This window comes from Diabrotica virgifera, chromosome 3, assembly GCF_917563875.1.
Source record: "Diabrotica virgifera virgifera chromosome 3, PGI_DIABVI_V3a".
In the NCBI taxonomy this organism is placed as follows: Eukaryota; Metazoa; Arthropoda; class Insecta; order Coleoptera; family Chrysomelidae; genus Diabrotica; species Diabrotica virgifera.
In genome coordinates, this window is record NC_065445.1 from 244,502,371 (window position 1) to 244,521,124 (window position 18,754).

Genomic DNA, 18,754 nt, shown 5'->3' on the forward strand with positions numbered 1-18,754 from the left:
GACTTATTACGTGACCTCGATACTATCAGCTCTCGAGTTCTTGGTCTTTTGGACCAATGGCGGTTCTAGTCCGGGTAGGGGGGCTGCCGCCCCCCCTTGTCCAATTTTTACAGGACTTTGATTTGAAAAGGTTACTACAAAGTAAAAGATATGATAATTTCTTTGATAAATGCTGATAACAAGCTTGTGTAGCTGAAAAAGCAGAAATAAAAACTCCAAGAGACTCTGATAACCAAATGAAGCGTAAGGGGCAAATACCAATAACATTTGATGATTCAGTCATCATGACTTCCACCGGATAAAGATCTATGCATAATGATGAAATTATGTTCAAACAATTTAAGTCCATCAAACATTGAATTCCTTACAACTGACCCTGCATGCAATTTTTCAGAGCAGTACAGTATGTTCATTAATAGAAAAGATCAAAGTATGAAATTGAAATGGCAAAAGGGGTTTTCCATGATTTCAAAGGAACGATAACAGATTTTTATTTTTATTTACTTACACAAAAAATGTTGTATCCTGAGCTTTCAAACTTGGCCCAGCTTTTATTTACATTACCTGTAACGAGTGCTGTAGCTGAAAGAAGTTTTTCCACAATGAAAAGAGTCAAAACTTATCTGCGCTCTACTATGACAACTAATCGACTGACGAACCTTTAAATAAGATCGATAGAAAGAGAAGAAAGTGAAAGGCTGATGAACAATCCAGACCAAATTATAGACATTTTTAGTAATGTTGGTCAGAAAAGATTAAAGTAAATGAATGTAAACCTTGTCAACAAGCAGTAAATCTAAAACAAGAACTGAAATGGCGGACTAATTACCTCGTTATAAGCAGATCTCGTTATATCAGACAACAAATAATATTGTACATACCACCACCACTGAAATGTCCATGTTGACCTCAACAATGAAACTTGTCCATCGTAAATGAAATTTCCTACAATATTCAATATCAGTCGATAGATAAACAGGAGGAAGAAGTTTATTACAAGCGGTGGAGTTTATTACAGCACTGGCCTCAACAATCATACACATGTTTGGGCATTCCTGTATACAGGCAGTTGGGGTATTTATTTATAGCCATTACTGCGGTAAAAGCAGGTAAAGAAACATATTCTTCGATTTCATTTTCCTCGTTATAACCAAATATGCCTAGTTATAGAGGTGTTATAGTTAATAGGAATTTCATGAGACATCTAGTGTACCTCGTCCTCGTTATAAGTGAAACCTCGTAATTCCCGTGTTATTTATAGAGAGAGTCTACTGTATGTTGTTGCAATTTCTCATTTATTTATTTATTGTTTAATATATTTTTATTTAAAGATATGTTGAATTGATGTTTTTGGAGAAGGACTGATAGTTTTCATTGATCAATTAACCAATTTTATTTCATAAGTTTGTTGAACCGGATGTAATTTCGAAAATTCAATTAATAACTATCTTTTTGTAGAATTGATTTTTTGAATGTTTACATCCCCTCTCAATGATTGGGGTTCTTGAGAACCAAACGAAACCACCGGTCACTCAAAATCTATTGTGACTTGCCAAACTCAAAATCTATTGTGACCAGTTTTTTTTTTGTCTAGAACCGCCACTGTTTTGGACCTATCTGAAGGGTTTCTCTATTGCCTGAAGGGCGTTTTTGTATTTAAATTTTTGGCACGTCCATGGCGTTTGCTATATCCTGGTGTAACAGAATGGAGTTAGTAATAATGGTAAATGGATAAAATAAAAAAAAAGAATAAAAAATAGTGGTCAAGTCTGCATTCCCAGATGTGGCACTCATACACTTCGTGTACATTTTTCTTCAGTCTAGAAAATAGAGTAGGTAGTAAAATAATGTGTGACCGCATTCGGCACTTATAAGATGTCATTTAAATGTTAAAAATATTCCCATTAAAAATAAAAACCTAAAAGTTTAAACATAAAAAAGTTAATTAAGTATACCAAAGATATGTTAAAAATTTAATATTCTCTTATGTAGGTACGCACATCTAAAATTACGGTAAATTAGAAAAAATTATTACAATCGAAAAAGTTTTATTGCTACTATTGTTTCAATAATTTTTCATTAAAGTACCTAATAAAATTCAGTAATAAATTTTCGTGATATACTATTGTAGTACGTTTCATGAATCAATATTTAAAATATTATATTTGTCGCATTACGTTGTCTCGGAATATTGAGACATCGTCCATATAGGTACCTACCCAGATAGCACAAGTACGTTTTATGGACATCCGATGGACGTCCAACGAATGTCCAGAGTTCACAAAATTGGACGTCCATAGAACGTCCGCTACAAACGTACATTGTACGTTGTATTGAAGCTTTCAGTGTACACCTTATGTACATTCAATGTACGTCTTATGGACATTTGTAGGGCACTTTTCAGAAAGAAATCTGGTATCTATAATTTTGTGAATACATAGCAAAAAGCCTTTATAGGAAATAGTTCCTTATAATACTAAACTTATACTTAAAAATATTACACAAAAGACCTTTTTATTTCTCTTTACTATAACTTCATTATAATATATACTTTATTATAGGAACTAGGAACTTCATTAATGCACGACTGCACTTGCACGATAAACAGAAAACACAAATATATCACAGGATGTATTTTCATAAAAACGAGATTCAGATAATGACACCCTAGGAAGCATGCACATTAAAAGAGGTTTAATCTCTGTTCTGTTTCTGTTCCAAACTATTTTTAGAGTCAGTACCGTTGTTGTATATTACAAGCGCGTTTGCCATTCTGTGAATTATCATAAATAAACCATCCTTCAGTATTCCACAACAATTAACAGCGATAATCCCCTAAAAGTACCTGTATAATACTACCTTTCACGACCGATAGCGCGAAGAGCGACAACGTTGTCAAGAAGATTCTCATTTAGTTTGTATTGGGACTTAATATAATAGTCGCGTTTTGTGTAAAATATCCATGGATCACAAATGGATGTCCAATGTACGTTGAAATCCAACGTCCAATGGACGTCCCGTAATGTACGTACATAGTACGTCCAGTTTTGGTCCATGGACGTTTGGACTTTAAATGTACGTTATATGGACGTACATCGGACGTTGTGTGCTATATGGGTATTCGACCTTAATACAAGAATTAAAACAAATAATTAACAAATGCTTATTTGATGGAAAAATATCGAAGGAATGGGCTACTTAAGCTTTATACATAAAAAAGGAAACAAGAAAAACCCCGATAATTATAGGGGAATACGCGTCATACCTTCTGTGGGTAGGTTATATGGGAAAATCATTAAAAGAAAGGATAGATGAATAGCTGCGGACTTCAGAAAAACAGAGTGATTTTCGTCCAGGAGGCTTTATGTTTTATATATCAGCTCAGAGAGAAAAACAATAGCATTCAACGCTGAATTGTAGACAACGCGTAACCAGGATGATCCTAAGGGGGGGGGGGGTTACAACTACTGGAAGGTCTCTGGTGGGTATGATGTTAAGCGTATAGAGCTCAAAGTACATCCCAATGGGGGGAGGGTATAACCCTCGAACGCCCCCCTGGTTACGCCTATGACTGTACATTGTATTCGTGGATCTCTTAAGGGCCTATGATAGTATTCCAATCAACAACCTGTGGAAAGCAATGGAAAATCACGGACTAGATAACACCTCCATAAATGCCATAAAATCACTTTACCAAAGCAATGAATGTACAATAAAAGTTGGACAGAACTATTCAGAACCGTATAAATCAATAAATTTATTCGAAAAATTGGAGGTATTTCAAGTTTCAGCGGTCCGTACAGTTCAGAGGCCCACAGGTCTTATGTTTTTTTGTCATCCAAAGTAGATTAGTCCCTCTGTCCGGATTATGTCGTAAGCTGCTGAGAAATCAATAAATTTGTTCGGAGAATTGGAGGTATTTCAAGTTCCAGCGGTCCGTAGGGGAGACCGGGGCTAGTTGTCACAGTTTTTGGTTCTGGCTCTGTAACTCAGATACATTTTATTTTTTTTTTAAATCAAACTTTCTTCAAACAATGAGTTGGTATGTTAGGCTACCCATTCATATTTTTTTTAAATTCTAGGTATCAGCAGTTAAAATGGTAAGATTGTTTAACCTTCGACAGGATTTGTGTGACAACATGCCCCTGTCACAGTACCTGCGGGGCAAATTGTCACAGTATTACAAAAATAAAGTAAACAAGAAATAAAACGTTTTTATTCAAAGAACTTATAAACTTAGAAAGAACTACATATCGTCCTCAGAGTCACAATTGTGGCACACATAAAATTGGTTTCCATTGGTGCAGTCTGTATGTGTCCATTATGTCTGCATGCTGTACATTGGATCTAACTTTCAATAGAAACACTATAAACTTAAGAAGTAAGAATAATTTCTTACTTCAATATGTGTTAAACCAAAGTACATATCAGAAGCTTTTTTCAAATATTTTTCTAGTTCGATTTTTTGAACAGAACAGAACACGAGTCGAGTTTTTTTGTATCCCATTTGGACAGTTCTATTGGTGTCTGGCATTCTTTGAAAAATCTTGCTAAACTCCGAAAATGTATACCAAAATCTCGTGCAGCTTTTCTAATAGAAATTATATGTTCCTCATTTCTTACAACTTCTGCTGATCTCAAGAAAACATCCAAAGGTGGAGTAACTTGATGGGTCTTTCGCTTTTATGTTCTAACCACCTGAAAGTAATTAGGTATCAAAAGCAATAAAAATTGTTTATTACATAAAAATATGTAAAATATTAAGTCTTACCGAGCCGCTAACAAAAGCAGAGTCTGAGCAATAATTATGTTATTTGTAACACGGATTATAGTCTCATAACGGCAACACTATAACAATCATTTTAATCCTGTAGGTATTAAACCGCTTTTTCACAAATAGGTACGTTAACTTTTGACAAATCCACAAAAATGATTTATCCTGTATTCTGCACCAATCTAACTTGATTTTAATACGTTCTAAAATTATTTCAACAGATTTAAATGCTGCGGGGCAAGTTGTCACAGTGACATCGTACCCCGTGTAATTTGTGACAACTATCCCCACATAAGCTTCCGTAACTGAATGACAAATAAAAAATATTCAAATGAATAAATATATTAAAATATGTCTATACCCTATTCCACGGATATACGCCTGTGTTGGATTATTTCGACAACGAATATTTTATTGTGCAAAATATGAAGAACGAAAATAAATTGCAAATTACATTGCTGTTTAATGGAATAATTATTAGAGCCATTTACTTTCGTACTTCTTATGTTGCACACTGAAATATTCGTTGCCGCGATAATCCACAACAGGCGTATGTTGGTGGAATGAACCATACATTGTAGTCTACAAGATTGACAGTATCCTTTAAAATATATTTTTCTTACCTTGGTTTCACAAATTCACTCACACAACGAGATGATGGAATATTAAAAATTTTACATGAGAAGGCCAAAACACATTTACACAAATAAGAGAGATAATTACTGGCCGATCTCTGAAATATTTTCTGTAGAATTGGTGATGAATAAGACCTTTCGAGTTTAGATGACACAGCGTGTTAACTTTACAAATAAGGTAAAAATCGGCATTGTGACAACTTACTCCTGTGACAACTAGCCCCGGTCTCCCCTACTGTTCAGAGGCCCACAGTGGTTTATATTTTTTGTCATACAAAGTAGATGGCGCCTAGGTACATAGGTAGTCTTCATTCTATAGTGGGAAATATAGGTCATGAGCCTTCTGCATTCGATGATTTAATAGACAGAATCCAAGAAATGACATTAATGTCCCCATAATTCATAAAAAGCTTATTAAAAAACTCATTATTTTAAAAATGTATATTTCGTAGCAACATTAAAATCACAATTTCAGTATAAAACACTGTAGAAAACAACTTCGCAAAATTAGGGAGCCGCACACAACACACAACATCGATATATTTATTATAAAAGTCTTTGTCATGAATACATCAAGTATCGACAAAAATAATGTCTTCATCAGTTCCGTAACTTTTTCGGGCTAAGTCAAAAATTTCCATTGGAATTGTACAAACACCTAAAACATATAGTAGAATTGTAATTATTATATAAGGCTATTCGCGGTGTGCAAGTACTTGGAAGGGAAACGAGAAACGACCGTGCGCGAGTCGCGGAGAAATATTGCAACTATCTTAAATAATTCATATTGTCAATTGAAATTGTCAAATTGACCTATATTTCATACCTTCTGTCATTGAAGCAGAAAAATTATATATTGCTCCACAATATTAATATGATATGCAATTATTATATAAAGGTAAATTTAATTAATTGTATTTTGCTTGCAGTACTGCATTTTAGTAACTAATTTTATTTACTACATACAATTGTTTACGTTTGCATAGCATAACCTGCATCTTATTTTTTCTTATTATTTTTTTGGACTATGGCCTTGACAATTATCCAGCAACCAGGACTAATATAATTGGCCAATATAATTAAAAGTGCGAATAAAAGTACAGAGCGTAGAAATAGAGGTCGCTTTGCCGAACTTGCACGGTCCCAATAAGGAATTGAATACTGTGGTAGAAGGTATAAGGATTCTATTTAGCTATTCAATTGAGCGTATGATGGATATTTATCATATTGTTGTGTATTTATCATTAACTATTATATTTATTGCATTAGTATTAAACAATAGTCGCAATCCCCGGGGTGGTAATCGATGGTGTCACCCCAAATTCTAAATATAAAGATTGTGAAAATCAACGATAATCCGATAAATGTATGTTTTGTATAATGAAAAAAAATATAAGAATTAGGTATAGTTAATGAAATTGCACCGAGGTTATTTGGCCTTGTTTGCGTTATTGTGGCTCGCAAGTAATTCTGGATTAATTTTAGTTACTAAAACTTCTCTCACATTAAGGAACCAATACACAAATGGTCATAAACAATTTTAATGCGACCATTAAGTATTGGAGGGATTCCATGAAATCCCATTCCACAATAAATTTTAAAAAGTCTACAGATAACCATTTAGAGGCTGTAATATTGGCCGCTTGTAAATGTCTTCTGAACCTTGGTATTTCTAGCAGCAGACCTGCTTCTAATACTTTTTCATGGTAAAAATCACAAAATGTTGAAACAGCTAATTTCAACTGTTCACCGTTCGTGAAAAGCAAAGTGTGTGTCTGCACAACCTTGAACAATGAAGCCACATCTTGAATGGACTTTGGTTTGGTTTCGAGTTCAACATTGGATAGGTCAAACCATTCAAACGCATCCTTTTGAAGTTCGGTTTGAAGTGTGAGTCCTGTATCGGTAGCCAACTCATCATTCATTCGTTTTTGACGTCGAAGTCGTTTTTCGGTGGGAATGTCTTCGTCGTCATATCTTTTCATAGCAAAATCTATTGATTCATATATTTATAATATGACCACGTTTTTCTTCAATATAAAGACGAAGTTCTCCTATTTTGGTCGCTGATTGATTAACGCGGTTATGCCTTTACTTTTCAGTTCAATCTGACAAAAATTGATTTCTCTTAGTACATCATTCCAAAAGAAAAGATAACAAAGAAATGTGAAATTACACACAGCGGGTATAAGGTTATGGACCACACCTCTGGTGTCTAAATTTTCCTTAGACCATAAAAACTGATAGACACGCCGTAATGCTATTCTCTCGTCTCGAAGAGTGAAGCCAACATAAAACGATTCACACAGCTGTGCGTGACGTCAATTTACGGCAGAAAACGTTTGCCGTTTTAGAGATTAAAGTGCTTATAATAGGCGTTGTAAACTTTTTAAAGTGTTCCAATTTAAAAATTTTTAATACACTAATTTTTTAATTATGGTGTTATCTTTCAGAGCATTTAATTGTACGCAACGACAAAAAAAGAGGAAAACAGCTAAAATCCAGTTTACAGCAGCATAATAAACAAGCGATTTTTCAAAAAACTTAAGAATTTATAAAGTATCTTAATTCACTCAAATATTCCAACAATGGTGAACCACTGCATCTAAGCCAAAGAAAAACGGGTTTTATTGGTATGATCATTAATTTAAAATCACTAATGCGAATTTGGAAAAATTACGTGAAGGATAATATGGATGGAGGTCTAAAGTATCTTTCGTCTTTCGGCCTATAAACTTTCTCAGGATCACTTAGAAGTTTTCTTTAGTTCTATTATAGGAGTCATGGAGGTTACAACAACAACCCAACGGCAAAACAATTTATGCCTGGTTGCACCAACAGATCTTAAGCTCCAGCTTACCTAAGCTCTACTTATAGATAGGGCCTCCTTGAGTATCACACAGAGACCATAATTTTAGATTCTTGCCTTATTATCAATTATATCTATTATTATATTATGGTATTCTTATTGTAATATATTATAATTGTATTATATTATCTCTTATGATATTCTCGACTTAAGCTTAAGATCTGTTGGTGCAACCGGGCATTAAAGATGCATATAAAAGACTCTTAATGCACACAAGTGTTACAGGATCTACCCAGGCTAAGTGTATAGAACAGGCACCTTCCACATTTTTAGCAATGAGCACAACAAATACTGTGAAAATGAAAACTGTTGATCATACTGATGAAAATAATAGGGAAATAATAACTAGTAACCATGATTATACTGTAAATAATTTAAGTTTTTCAAAAACAGTCATCTTATGTTTGTGATGTTGTTGACTATATCGCTGGGATTGTAGTTACAAAAGTTAAGAAAACATTAGATTGTGACATAATATTATGTTTGTGTGCAATTGAATGTGATAATTTACAATGTCCATTCATAAGACACAAAAATTATAGCATATTATCAAAAAAAATTTTAATTCAACCTTCTAAAGACGTCATTCATATTTGCAAAATTGCTGAAAGCGAAATTAGAATTATGTAGGTACAATTCAAAAAAATTGAACGATTCTAAATTAATGACAAAATTGATCTTAAACGTGCATGGTTCTGTGTTTAACGAATACAAAGAACATAATATGTTTGATCATGATTTTGAAACAAACCAAATAATGTACCTAATAAAAGTTAGAAGTAAGTTAACAAAAGCTATTTTGTTTTGTGGTCATTAATTAATAGATTTCCTACATATTTTTTCACCTAACCTGAAACTTACACCCAAAAGAAAATTACTCTCCTTTAAATTTATTTTTGATTATTAAACAAGAAGAGATATATTCTTGTTCTCATGATCATTTTTCAGTGCGTCACAGTTTTTCGATTTCTCTCTAATGCATTAAGTTAGATGAGACGGAAAAAGCGGTAGCTCAGTGATTAAACACAAAAATAATGCAGCATTACAATGGTTATATACATAATATGTCTATTCCTAACCTACCTTTGATTCGTTGATATTTAGAATGCGCGTTTTTTCTAGCCAATCAAATACACGTATTACAAACATTTGACAAAAACTTCGTCCATTTTGGCCATTTTTTAGAAGTGTCAAAGAGTCAAGTGACGGTTATTATTCAGGTCAGTATTTTGTGTACCTGTCATTTTGAAATTTCGAATTAGACTTCACTTGTGTTTCACAACGTCTTTGTGCATTATTTTGTGTTTTGGTTTAGAATTTAGTTCGTTAAAAGTTAGTCATTGGCGTGAGGAGACTAGAGACATTCGATTTGTACCGAAGAGTGCTAAATATCTCATGAGTAGATAGAATAGCCAACGTGGAGGTAATGAGACTTACGCATAAGGAACGAGAACTAACAAATAAGTAGAAAACTGAGATATATGGGACATGTGATGAGAGATGTATATCTAATACTCTAGGTCATTATGCAAGAAAAAGATCCATAGTAAGGAGACGTAACTCATGGCTGAAGAACCTTATTAGGAACTGGTTTGGATGTAATAACAATTAATTATTTAGAGCCGCTGTTTCAGAAATAAAGATCTCTCTGATGATTGCTAACTTTTGAAGCGGAGACAGCACCTAGAGAAGAAGATAAAAACACAGTTTATGGACAGTTTTGTGTCATTTTTCAATGTTTCCATATTTATAAATTTAATTAACAATATTGTTTACTTTTTAATTTTATTCCCCTTTATAAAAAATACCTACATGTTAACATATTGTGTAAAAATCAAATCTACTAAATTACTAATTAGTTTAATTCCACAAGCTTTTCACCTATGGCTAAGTACGATTGTGGCATCTGTCAGATTCATCAATAATTACATGAAATAAGTCTCGACACACCCAATACAGTATATGACGTCATAATTAATGACGCACTGAAAAATGATCATGAGAACAAGAATACCACTGATATACTTTCAAATAAAACATTTATTTTTACAAAATAACTTATTTTAAGTCAAAAATATTTATTAATTACTTTGCTAAATGATTTTTCTTCAATATTTTTTACAAAATATTGAAGTTATACTAAAATTGGGTAATTTTATTAGTGCTTTGCTAAGAATCCAAACGAGTTCTTGCCGTATTGTGACGTCACTTTCGCGGAAGGTCTTTGCTTCAACGATTCGGTACAAGGCGTGTCTATCAGTTTTTATGGTCTAAGAAATTTTCTTGTTGATGACATAATTCTTCAATTGCAGCAACAACATTATCAAAATATTCTGCCAATACTTTAACTGCGGCATAGTGAGCACTCCAACGCGTTGTGGATAGTCGCTTAACAGATACTTTGCTGTGTTTATTAAGCACTTCCCAGCAGCTAGTGGAAACAGAAGAAAAATTAAAAATTGCTTCTAGTGTTCTGAAATGTTACACTAGATGTATTTTTTACAAAAAAGTGCTGGCCATATATATAAATTAATTAAATGATCAATACATAATACATCCAATGAAAATAGCCTTTTTGTTTTTTGCTTTAATAATAGCTTGTATTCCTCCATGTACGCTGCTCATAACCCCTGCATTATCGTATCTCTGTGAACGGTACTTCATAACATCTAAATCATCAATTTCAAGCTTCTTGACAATTTCGTTACTTAGACCAACTACATTTTTGCTTTTAACGTAAAAAATCCAAAAATGCCTCTTTGACCTCGACTTTTCTCGGTTTCGTGTGTTCACAAAATAATATCGAATTGTATTTTGATTGTAAAGTGAGTAAAGTTACAAGTTAACGATTCATGATTTTGTGATCGTGTCTCTCGGGTGTCACCCCGAACGGGTGACACCCGGGGCGGACTACCCCCTCCGCCCCACCCTAGCTACACCACTGGTCGCGACCTAGTACTATTACTATTAAATCTGCGACTACATAGAATACTGTGGAATATACTTTTCATTTAATTTTCACGCAATTTCAAAAATATCCTTTTTACTACCGCCCAACAAAACCAAGAGGATGCAATGATTGAATCAGTGCTTGTACCAAAAGAACACCACACATTTAAATGAAAAAAGAAGGAATTGCCTTTTAACAGGAAAATATCTCAAATCTCATGTATACGAAAAAAATCATTTTATGTTAAATCAAAAATCATCTCTCTTATTTTTCCAATAATTTTCCCCTTCTGAGATCTTCGGATATTATGGAAGGAGTCTCGACATCTGGTATATTGAGGAAACTGAACCAAACAGATTTTTCCTTCCATTTCTCCAAAAATTTTCCCCTTCTGAGATCTGCGGGTATAACGGATTCATGGAAGTGAGTATCAACATCTGGTATGTTGACGAAACTTAACCAAACACTTTTTTCTTCTATTTCCCCAACAATTTTGTTTCTCATTTGCCGTTGTCCAAAGAATCTTTGATTCTAACTTCATAAAATGCGACTTCTTTGCGATGAACTTAACGAGATTCTTTCTTTAACCTTCTTATTCATACCTAGTATATCTTTGGATCTCTTCGAAGGTTCTTGAATAAAAGTCTTCGAATGTTTGAGACCCACTTGTTCGTACCAGTCCTTACGTTTCATCCATTCCACAGAGTTCGATATTGTTGTTTTGGGTTTTGGCTGTGCTTCTTGCTAACTTGTCAACGACAGATTCTGGACCTATGAATGTTTCTTTTGCCCCTCCCCTGGCAAGTAGGATCGCATTTTCGTTCCCTTCAACATCAGTATGTCCAGGCACCCAGAGTACTTACTTTGATACTTTTTTCGATCCGAATCAGATTCTAAAGAAGTTGCATACTAACTTCAAACACCGCCTGGCTATCAGATGTAATTTTTATAGATTTGTTTCTACAGTTCATCGTGATTAGTTCCTACAAGCACATCTTTGTAGCATACATTTTGCGCTTGGAAGATTGTAGACTGATTACCTAGGCTTTCGCTAAGGCTGAATCTTGATTTTCCTCCTTATATCCCGCAGGGCTGCTTTATCCATTAGGCAATATAGGCAGTTACCTAGGGCGGCAAATTATGAGAGGGCGGCAAAAATACTGTACAAAAAATATTTGTATATAAAAATTAAAATCGAATAACATTTAAGTACATCGTACATCCATCAATGGAATATAAGTGGGCATTCATTTCTAGAAAACAAATTGCATTTTTTAACATTATTCATTCAAAAAGGGCAGAAGTCGTAAATTTAGGGATTATTGGGCCGTCGGCAGCACCGCAAAGGCGCCGGGCGCACTGTTCTATATTTTTTTTTAAACTGAATCCTTTTGGGTTATTCGTGGTTGAAAATTTGCCATTTTCATTGAATCGGTTTTTTCGGACGGTTTTTTGCGAATATGTACCTTAAAAATTATGCATCTAACGAAAAAAATATATAAAACATTTATGTAGCTTATGAAAAATCAAAGAGATTCGTTCCTTCATAAGTCTTCTAGTGATAACATAAAAACAGATATGGTAGGCGAAAACAAATTTTTTTGTGCATGCTCAAATGGGTGTGTTCAACTTAATAACAAAGAAATGGTCGATTTTAAGGGTATAATGTTATCAATATCTTTTGTAAGTATTGCCTGAAAAGATCTTTAAAACGACCGCACTGTTAAATTTCGAATACATTCAAACTAAGCGAGATATGGTGCAAGAAAAAAGGATGACTAATTTGTTTTAAGATAAAATGCGAAGTATCTATGTATATTTTATCCCTCATCCACCAGATTTAAATGCATCGTTTTACTTCTACAATACCTTTTACTATAGTGTTATTTCTATGTTCAACAAGTTGGACGGGTTTAAAATGTATGGTTTTTGAAAAAAAATAAGATCAAATTATAGAGAGCATTTTTAATTTTTTTTAAATCTTTCCATTTCTCCATGTAACTCGAAAATGATAATGAGATACAGTAATGAAAGAAAAATAAAATTGTTATCTAAAAGAAAACCGACATTTTTGTAAGGTATTTTTTTACGTATCTCTTATCACTTTCGAATTACACGGAGAAAAAAGAAGATTTTTAAGAAAATTAAAAAATGCGCTCTATAATTTGATCTTATTCTTTTCAAAAACCTTTTATTTTAAACCCGTCCAACTTTTTGAATATAAAATAACATTATAGTAGAAGGTATTCTAGAAGAAAACCGATGCATTTAAATTCTGGTGGATGGGGGGTTAAATATACTTCTCATTTTTCCTTAAAATACATTAGTCATTTTTTGCAACATATCTCGCTTAGTTTGAATGTAACCGACATTCAACAGTTCTCGTTTTAAAGGTCTTTTAAAGCACTACAAAAGGTATTGGTAGCATTATACCTCTAAAATCGACAATTTCTCTGTTATTTTACCATCTCTCTTTTTATTAAAACTACAAGATTTATGAAAAAATGAATCTCTCTGATTTTTCATAAACTACAAAAATGTTTTATGTAGTTTTTTTGTTAGATACACAATTTTTATGGGATTCCCAAAAACAGTCTCCGAAAAGTGTCATTTTTCAATGAAAATTGCAAATTTTTAACCACGAATAACTCAAAAAGTATTGAGTTTTCAAAAAAAATTATAAAACAGTTATTGCTTAGAATTAGGTTCTCTGGCCACTTCCGGTGTTAGTTTGATAAAACAAATCCCCCCCCCCCCCGAGAACGAGTGGGAACCACCCCTAAGTTAAAAGCGTCATAGGATATAGCGTAGACTTTGTTTCTTGAGCTATTCTCTACTTACAGTGAAAATATAAAGTAAATTGATGCAGTAGGATAGTATTCGGAGCCAAACACCCTCACTGAGTGCACTAATAGATACCTACATCATTCATACATTAATGCATTCACTTAAAGGTTCATTTGGATAACACAATAAAATCACCAATCACCAAAAATTGACATACCTAAATATTTAAAGAAGAGTGGCTTGAAAGATATTTTCCCTAATTTTGATATTGCTTTGCGCATTTATTTGTGCCTCCCAGTTGCCAACCAACGTGTCCGCTGAAAGGTCATTTTCGAGAATGTCAAGAATTTAAAATAGTCATGAAAATAATTTCCGATCAAGTATGACGCAAGAACGTCTTAACAATTTGTCGATTTTGTCCATAGAAAGTGACGTAACAAAGGCGATAAGTTATGACGACATTATAGATGATTTTTCCAAAGAAAAATCAAGAAAGAAATCTGATGTGATCGAAATGGAATGACAATTTTTATGTATTCTTATTTAAATAAAAAATCTGCTTGCAATTTTTTTTCGCAAAAATGGTACATACTTGAAGGGCGGCTACTAGAGAATTGCCTAGGGCGTCAATTGCCCTAAACGCGGCCCTGTATATCCCACTCCAACTCCTTCATCTGTTTTAAAGCCGGTCTATTTGCCGGTCCGGAATAAGAATGACGTAACTGCAAATTTTGTCAATTCCTGTTTATTGCGTAATTAACTTCTAAAATAGATACTGTGTACAGATGATACAAAAGCGACAGAACTATAACTATGTGCTGAGCCACCACAGAGTAGTTGCGTCGTTATTGAAATATGCACCATTTTAGACCTTCTTTCAGATGAAGAATGACGCAACTACAAATAGGGTTGAAAATGGGGGGGGGGGGAGGGTATATTAGGGGAAGTTTAGGTGTGGCACCAATTAATGCCAAAATGAGAGAGCATAGGTTAAGATGGTTTGGTCATGTTCAACGTTGAGACGTTAATCACCCAATACGAAGAATAGCTGAAGTGCAGATTACTGGAAGGAGTAGAAGAGGAAGACCAAAGAAGACCTGGGGGAGACGATAAGGCAGGACATGTTGGTAAAGGTGATTAACATTGATATGACCCAAGATAGAATTGTGTGGAGAAATGTAATTAGGGAAGCCGACCCCGCATAGGGATAAAGGCAAAGAGAATGATGACTATTCTTCGCCATCCATCGTGTCTTCTTCATTTAAACCTTTATCTCTCTCTCAAGTCCTCTGACACACTGTCTTCAAGTTCTTAAATGTTTTCGTCTTATTCATTGGCTGAGGCTCATAATATCCCTTTGGGAATAAGCGATAATTTTAATTGAAAATTCTTTATATTTAACGTTTCCGTTTAGATTTAACAAATTTTCCGAAAAATTGTTGACTTACGTTACGACTAGATGTAAGAAACTTACGATCGCTAAACGATGGATTCCTATAAAAAAATTTCCTCGTAGGAACATCATAACCGCAAATAACGATGTAGTGCCCCTGATAAGTAGCTGGCCAAGGAATACATTTTCGAAATTCACTCGAAATTTTGTTGAGTTTGCAAATATCACAACTCAGAATCCGCGCATTCGTTAGTGCTATCACAGGACCGTTTATCAGGTGAGCTATAATATCTAAAATTGAGACAGACTTTTTTCTTACGAATATTCCTGCGTCTTCTGCTTCTTTAAACCTAGTGTTTATTCTATTTTCGTCCTAAAAACAACGAAGAAACAGGTTAGAATAATAAAATATACAGAAATACAATATTGCAAAAATGGTATAACATAAAGAGTAAAACCATTAGCCCGATCAAAGAACAATCTGACCCAAAAAAAAAATAAAGGAAGGATGAAATTTGGGAATAGGTAGTTGAAATTGTCTATTATTATATAAGAAAAAATTAACAATTCTACATCCCCTCCATTTTACAAAAATTGGGAAATACTCCCTTCTCTGGGGTGAACAAATATACATTTAAAATAAATTGGATAAACTGACTAATTCTAAGCAACTTTTGTTCTATTGGTTGCGAGTTTCAACGGTAGCGCTCTCTCGCGGTTTGAAACTTGTACTTTTCTGATAAAATTGGTGTATGTGAAATATACAAAACGAGAAAACAAAACGAGAAAAAACAAAAATTATGAACTGAAATATTATTATAACCTGATTACTGAACGAATACACATAATTAATAGTACATAAAAGTAATTATGTTTTTTTATTTGATTCATTATAATTTTAAGATTTAATATATAAATTCGTGCGACTGGATGACTGCTTACGCAAAAGGCCATTGAGGAAAAGAAGAAGTTTATGTGAAATTTAGAGCTTACCTCTGTTTTTATTGGCTGTGGGTTTCGTCGGTAGCGCTCTCTCGCGGTTTGAAACTTGTACTTTTCTGATAAAATTGTTCAAATTCAATATACAAAACTGCCACTAACAGCGCTGGCGAAAACTGTCAAATCCCCTCTACTCATCGGCAAATGAATTAGTCATTTTATCCAATTCCCGACTTATTTTGAATGTATATTTTTTCACCCCCGGGAATTGGGTATTTCTCAATTTTTGTAAAATGGAGGGGATGTAGAAGTTTAACTTGTTCTTATATAATAATAGGATACTTTCAACTACAGTCGGAAAAATGAAAGAATACCCATGAACGATCACATCAATCACTTATTTTGTATTTGCTGTCTTTTTCTATAAATAACAAATGTTTGTTATAGAAAAAGATAGCAAATACAAAATAAGTGATTGATGTGATAGTTCATGGGTATTCTTTAATTTTTCCAACTGTATCTACGTATTTTTGATGGGTTTATGGGTACTTTATGTTTTCTTTGAGGTTTTCGTAAAGTTTTGTGTTCTTTGATCGGACTACATACCCAGGTACGGACATTGGCTCATAAGACAACCCTGTAATTGGAAATATATTACGAATCAAGAAAACGATAAAGATAAAAGCACCAGGACTAAATACTTAAATAGTCAAAAACCCAGAAACTCAAGTACATATCTCCCACTATCTCAACAGCGAACGTTTATGTAAAATCAGAGGAATTATCAACCAAGGAGAGAAGAAGAAGATCGAGTCGACAATTAATGGAGTAAACTTAAGATGCAAACAAAATGGATGGCGGTCTGAAAAATTAATATCGAAGACTCAGTACTAAAATTAGATAACAAAATCCTGGAAAGGGTGGAACACTTTAGATATCTGGCCCTGGATTCCGTGCACTGTAGATATCTACACGTCGCTTTCTATCGATGTCAATTTTCGTAAAAATATTTGAATTTTTAGCTTTAATTGAATTATTTTCTAGTTTTACTAGGTTATACTCTAATTGATGTTGAAGTGACACTTAGTAAAACAAGAAAATATTTGAATTAAAACTAAAAATTAAAATATATTTACATCGCGCCGATCGCTTTCTAGTAATGTCAATATATTTGAATTTTTAGTTTTAATTCAAATATTTTCTTGTTTTACTAAGTGTCACTTCAGCATCAATTAGAGTATAACCTAGCAAAACTAGAAAATAATTCAATTAAAGCTAAAAATTCAAATATTTTTACGAAAATTGACATCGATAGAAAGCGAGGTGTAGATATCTACAGTGCACGGAATCCGGGCCCTGGGTAGCTGGATTGACTGCAGGGTTGAAAGTGATAAGGAAGTTTCGACCAGAATATACCTTACACGAAAAAGCTTTATTATCTGGCGTTCTGTATTGTGCAGTAGAAGTCTTCATTGACCACACGTCTAAGAGTATTGAAGTGCTACCTCTGGTCCGTTTTGTTCTATGGATGTGAAACCTGGACAACAAAAATGAAGAATCTTAACAATATAGAAGCGGTCGAGTCTAGGTGTTACCGTCGCTTGCTCAGAACTCCGTGGACAGCACACATATCTAACGAATGTGTGCTACAGAACATGCACAAAGAGCGAGAATTGATCAACATCATAAAAATGAGAAAGGTTCAATACTTCGGTCATATAATGAGAGGACCTAAATACGGCTTACTCCAGTTGATCATACAGGGCAAAATCGAAGAAAAAAGCTGGGTTGGAGGAAAACAATTGTCCTGGCTGCGTAACATTAGACAATTGGTAAAACTATCATTTAAGAAAGAATTGTGAATTTATACAAACCTTGCTTAAAACACTAGTATAAAAGCTATTTCCCTTGTATCCTTCATGAACACCTAACGTTACTGTATAAAAAATATGTGGCACATCGAATCTTTTAAGTAGGTAACAGAGATCTATGGTCCAGGTACTGTAACATACAAATAGACTGTATGTAGACAATATTAAAATGGATAGAATAGCAGCAAACTTAATATGTCGGTTCGCTAAACTCAGACACAACTGACTTGTGATTTTAGTAGGTAATTTTTTTGTTGTTGGCCAATTTTGCCCAAACTGGAAAAATTACCAACTATTTAGTAATTATTAACTATTTGGTAATTATTTTTTTTGCCAAATTTACCAAATTGGCAAAATTACTTACCTACTAAAATCACTAGCCAGTTGTGTCTGAGTTTAGCGAACCGACTATACTATGACATTCTCTATGTATTCCTGTATTTTAAGATTACTAAAGTCGATTAGCTAAACTCAGACACAACTGGCTAGTGATTTTAGTAAGTAATTTTGCCAATTTGGTAAAACTGGAAAAAAAA

General features: G+C 33.7%; 1 protein-coding gene across 6 annotated transcripts in view; it reads right to left on the bottom strand.

The window, feature by feature from the left end:
• Positions 1-5,835: 5,835 nt before the first annotated feature.
• Positions 5,836-18,754, bottom strand: part of LOC114336737 (protein GUCD1) — a 69,089-nt gene continuing 56,170 nt past the window's right edge. For 5 of the 6 annotated variants that reach the window (XM_028287105.2, XM_028287104.2, XM_050647292.1 and 2 more), the window contains exons 3-5: positions 18,222-18,348; positions 15,490-15,781; positions 5,836-6,067 (exon numbers count right to left, since the gene is read on the bottom strand). In XM_028287105.2, the coding sequence (XP_028142906.1) occupies positions 5,982-6,067; positions 15,490-15,781; positions 18,222-18,348 (505 nt within the window). In that variant the 3' untranslated portion in view covers positions 5,836-5,981. Of the gene's footprint in view, positions 6,068-15,463; positions 15,782-18,221; positions 18,349-18,754 lie in introns of all 6 variants that reach the window. The other variant, XM_028287106.2, reaches the window with a different exon arrangement.